Here is a 4,959-nt window from a genome sequence, read left to right as displayed (position 1 = left end):
GCGAAGATCCTTTGTTCTCGGGACTCCGTCTTGGTTTATATATCTTGTTTAGATACTTTTATCTCCACTAAATAATACAAACTGTGATGACTCCTCTTATAGGAGATTTTTGGAGAATAGGGTTCTGTATTTGTGTCCCTTTGGATTTCCTTTGGGGTTTTCCTTATTTTATTACATGTATATATATTGCTATGCTCGGACCGGTTATCTTCGCATTCGGATTTGAGTTTTGATATTCCCGTTTTTGACACTCTTTGTATATATATGATCTCGCGTTAGCTTATCCTTTGCTCGTTGCGTTATCGATCGGAGTGTTGCGCTTTCGAGTTGCGATTTTTGTTTACCTCTTTTTCTACAAAGGCTCCTAGTTATAATCCTTATTCACACTACTATACGTACTAGATTTTTGTTTTAGAGGTCGTAATACCTTGCCATCTCTGGATTATGACTTAAGCATAAGACTCTGTATGGTAGGGTGTTACACTCTTCAATATCCTTTATTGTTTCCATACGGTAAGGATGGTTACAAATTACATATAGCTACTTCTTCTCGACCAAATGTCAGAAGAACTGAGAAAAGATCAACAATAAGCATGAGAGACTTATTTGCATACAGACTTCAGAGAAGGACTAACGAGTCTCAGATCCTTTTGTGGTCAAGAAGATTACTGCAACAATTCATAGTAGATGCCTACACTATGGTTGAGTTAGAACGGCTTTTATAATTACGATTGAAACAACCAAACTTGAGGCTAGGCAAGTTCAAGCAATTGCATGAGTGTATGGTTCGCGGTGAAACTAATGCCGTTAACACTGGACAAAGAATTATTCTCCCAAAGAACTTTACCGGTGGTCCAAGGTACATGTTCAACAATTGCAAAGATGCTTTTGAAATATGTAAATATGCTGGATATCCAAGTTACTTTATCACTATGACATGTAATCCAGAATGGAATGAGATAAAAAGAGAGGTAACACCCCAAGGACTCCATACAGAGGATAGACCAGACATCTTATGTAGAATATTCAAGTTGAAGGTTGATAAATTAATTAAGGAATTGAAGAAAGGAACATTTTTTGGAAAGATTATTAGATGTAAGTATAACTAATCTTCCTACGAGTTTTTGTTTACTCTATCTATATTATCTATAGTACACTCATTGTATAGTACACTATCATTATTAAGAAACAATTATATATATAGCATATACATGGTACGATCATTCGATAGTGTACTATCTTGAGTGTATTACAGTGCATTTATATAGTTTGTATTCCCTCAGGCTCATTGTATGGTACACTTATACAGTTTTATATGATTTTATTTTAGCATATTTTTTTCCTATTTACTTTATTGTGCTTATTCGCACTACACGCTTAGGTTTATATAGTTTAGTTTAGAATCAACTGTTTTTTAAATCACATTATCTAACTTATTTTCAATGTACTTAGTCTTATATGCTTTAGAATTTCGCATAAATATTTATATACTTTGTCCAAATTATTAGTAATATCATATTTTTAAATTTGCAGATTGTCTAACCATAGAGTTTCAGAAGAGAGGTCTACCTCATGCCCATCTTCTTTTATTCATGCATCCGGAATCAAAACCACAAACTATTGATGACATAAACAAGGTTATTAAGACAGAGATTCCAGATTAGAGGGAAAATCCAAAATTGTATGCTGCTGTTGAGAAATATATGGTTCATGGTCCATGCGGTCATTTAAATAGTAAGAGCCAATGCATGATCAATGGTAAATGCTCAAAGTTTTTCCCCAAAGCATTCCGAGATAGGACAATTATTGACGAAGCAGGCTTTCCAAGATATCAAAGAAGAGATGATGGGCGAACTGTATCAAAGAAAAATATAGAGGTTGACAATTCCTTCATAGTTTCGTACAATCCCGGTCTTCTTCTAAAATTTGGATGTCACGTCAATGTTGAGTATACTTGCCAAACTTCAGCAATCAAATATTTGTTCAAGTATCTTCACAAGGATAATGACAGGGTGACAGCTGCATTTTATCAAAACAATGAATATCAGGTAGATGAAATTCGTAATTATTATGATTGTAGATATATATCAGCATGTGAAGCTGCATAGAGATTGTTTGGTTATCCTATTCAAATGAAGGAACCAGCAGTAATAAGATTGCCATTCCATCTTCCTGATGATATGCCAATTGTCTACAAAGATACCGATACAATTTAGTCACTTGTTGAGACTTCTTTTTTCAAGCAATCTATGTTGATTGGATAGTTCAAAGCAAATGAAGCCCATAATGATGCAAAAAATCTGACTTATTCTGAGTTTCCAACAAAATTTGTTTGGAATGGAGAGCATCATATGTGGACTCATAGAAAGCAAGGCTATGCCATAGGAAGGATATCTCATATACCACCAATGAATAAGGAAGATTACTATCTAAGGCTACTTTTGAACATTCAAAAGGGATGCACGAGTTTCAGTGATCTAAGAACAGTTGATGGTGTCGTTTATGACTCCTTCAAAGATGCATGCTATGCTCTAGGACTGTTGCAGGATGACAGAGAATTCATTGATGCAATATCTGAAGTAGGAACATGGCACTCTGCAACTTTTTTAAGGAGACTTTTTGTTGTTTTATTAACATCAAATAATATGAGTAGGCCAGATTTTGTTTGGCAAAAGACTTGGAACTTTCTCTCCGATGACGTACTATATGAACAAAGAAGATTACTGCAAATGGAAGGTAACTATAGTCTATTATAATTTTTTTTCCATGGTAGAATTCAATTTATCATATAATTATAATAAAAATATTGGATAAGAAATTTTAAGAGTTATTTTCTTTAACAAAATGCCTTTTTTGGGAGTAAAATTATTATACATATGGCAAATTGTTTATTGGTGTTCACTTTAACTTTTTCTCTTTCTCTCTGATAATATTTAGGAAATATAACAAAACATTACTTAAAAATTGGATTATATATATATTAGTTTCGTACTTGCTTTACTTCCTCCTCTTAATACAAATTTTGATTCATTGCTGTAAACCATATCTACTTAATCTAAGAAACCGTAACTAAATCCACATACTTCTAATACTTGCATTTGCATCGGTTGTTTGTGTGCCTTTTTTTTGTATGTTATAATGATTTTGATATTCATGTTAATCACAATAATATTTTTTAAAAGGACATGTTACTAATGAAGCATTTTTTAAACTAAAAACAAGGAGTGTTATTTATCATTCAACAATGCATTTCAAACTTTTTTACGAGAGACTAATTTAATAATTTTTCAAGTAATTGTGTTATTTTAAATTGAAAAAATACATATTTGATCATGTCAGAAGTCCAAATAAAAGATATTGCACTTGTAAAAATTGAGGATTTGCTCCAGTTAAATGGCAAGTCATTGAAAGAATATTGTGGAATGCCATATCCTTCAGAAAATTTGGTGTCCAGCTTAGAAGACAGAATTATAATGGAAGAGTTGATCTTTGACATTAATGCTCTCGCGAATGAACTAGGTGGGTATTTAGAAAGGCTAACTAATGAGCAGAAATTTGCATACGATCAAATAATTGGTGCTGTTAGTGGTAATATGGGTGGAATTTTCTTCTTATACGGTCAAGGTGGTTGTGGAAAAACATTCTTATGGTCAACTATATCATGCTCAATTAGGTCTAAAGGAGTTATAGTTTTAAATGTTGCTTCGAGTGGGATTGCTGCACTTTTATTGGCTAATGGAAGAACTGCACATTCAAGGTTTAAAATTCCTTTGACCATAAATGAAGATTCTTTGTGTAGCATTAAACAGGGAAGTCCTCTTGCAAGGTTAATATCCAAGGCCAAATTAATCATATGGGATGAAGCTCCAATGATAAGTAAATATTGTTACGAAGCTTTGGACAAATGCCTCAGAGACATCTTAAGGTGCTCAGATTCGTATAATGCTCATTTGCCATTTGGAGGTAAAGTTGTTGTTCTCGGAAGAGATTTTAGACAAATTTTACCTGTGATTCCCAGAGGCTCAAGGCAAGATATAATTCAGTCTTCTATTAATTCTTCATATTTGTGGCATAACTGTAAGGTTTTGAAGCTTACAAAAAACATGAGATTGTCACTAGGTGAAAACAACAATATACAAGAACTCAGAAATTTTGCAGAATGGCTACTCAAAATTGGTGATGGTTTGGCTGGTGATACAACAGATGGTAAATCGATCGTTCATATACCATCTGACATTTTGGTTAAGAACTCTGAGACAGCTTTGGATGACCTCATTGATTTCGTGTATCCAGATATGTTATCCAATTTATTCGTAGAAAATTATTTCAAGGATAGAGCAATTCTTGCACCAACTTTGGATTGTGTCACTGATGTCAACAAGATGACTGTAGGGTTACCTGGACAAGAAAGAGTCTACTTAAGTTCAGACTCTGTGTGTGCTGAGGAGGAAAATATGGAATTTGAGTTAGATGCTTTCTCGCCGGAGATTCTAAATGGAATAAATTGTTCAGGTCTACCATCACACAAGTTGGTTCTGAAGGTTGGTGCTCCTGTTATGTTGCTACGGAATATAGACCAAATTAATGGTTTGTGCAATGGAGCGAGGATGCAAGTTAGAAGAATGAAAAATCATGTGATAGAATGCAAGACTTTAACTGGTAACAAAGCTCTGTATTGTTCTTATCCCAAGACTGAATCTAATTCCAAATAATGAAACATTGCCGGTCAGGTTTCAAAGAAGACAATTCCCAATTATCATATCATTTGCAATGACAATAAATAAGTCCCAGGGACAAATTCTATCGAAAGTTGGAATTTACCTTCCAAGGCCAGTTTTCACCCATGGTCAATTGTATGTTGCGTTATCAAGGGTAACGAGTAAAGATGGTTTGTGAGAGCTGTTGCAAGATCATGGACACTTGAAAGATAACTGCACGATGAATGTGGTATATAGAGAA

At 33.9% G+C, this 4,959-nt stretch overlaps 1 protein-coding gene across 1 annotated transcript; it reads left to right on the top strand.

Moving 5' to 3' along the window:
• The first annotated feature begins 1,748 nt into the window (after positions 1–1,748).
• LOC112748089 (uncharacterized) lies at positions 1,749–4,712 on the top strand. The gene is made up of 3 exons (XM_025796296.1): positions 1,749–2,048; positions 2,265–2,736; positions 3,340–4,712. The coding sequence occupies exons 1-3, from the start codon at positions 1,749–1,751 to the stop codon at positions 4,710–4,712; spliced, it is 2,145 nt and encodes a 714-aa protein (XP_025652081.1).
• Positions 4,713–4,959: the final 247 nt, after the last annotated feature.

The sequence above is a fragment of the Arachis hypogaea genome, chromosome 15 (genome assembly GCF_003086295.3).
Source record: "Arachis hypogaea cultivar Tifrunner chromosome 15, arahy.Tifrunner.gnm2.J5K5, whole genome shotgun sequence".
Taxonomy (NCBI): Eukaryota; Viridiplantae; Streptophyta; class Magnoliopsida; order Fabales; family Fabaceae; genus Arachis; species Arachis hypogaea.
The sequence above is the reverse complement of the archived record's forward strand: the minus strand, read 5'-3'. Positions and strand labels throughout refer to the sequence as shown.

Excerpts from the sequence above, each read along its gene's own strand:
- LOC112748089 (XM_025796296.1), top strand. The coding sequence starts at position 1,749 with ATGATCAATGGTAAATGCTCAAAGTTTTTCCCCAAAGCATTCCGAGAT. Across the intron at positions 2,049-2,264 it reads ATCAAAACAATGAATATCAG|TTCAAAGCAAATGAAGCCCA; the intron begins GTAGATGAAATT and ends TTGATTGGATAG. Across the intron at positions 2,737-3,339 it reads AAGATTACTGCAAATGGAAG|AAGTCCAAATAAAAGATATT; the intron begins GTAACTATAGTC and ends TGATCATGTCAG.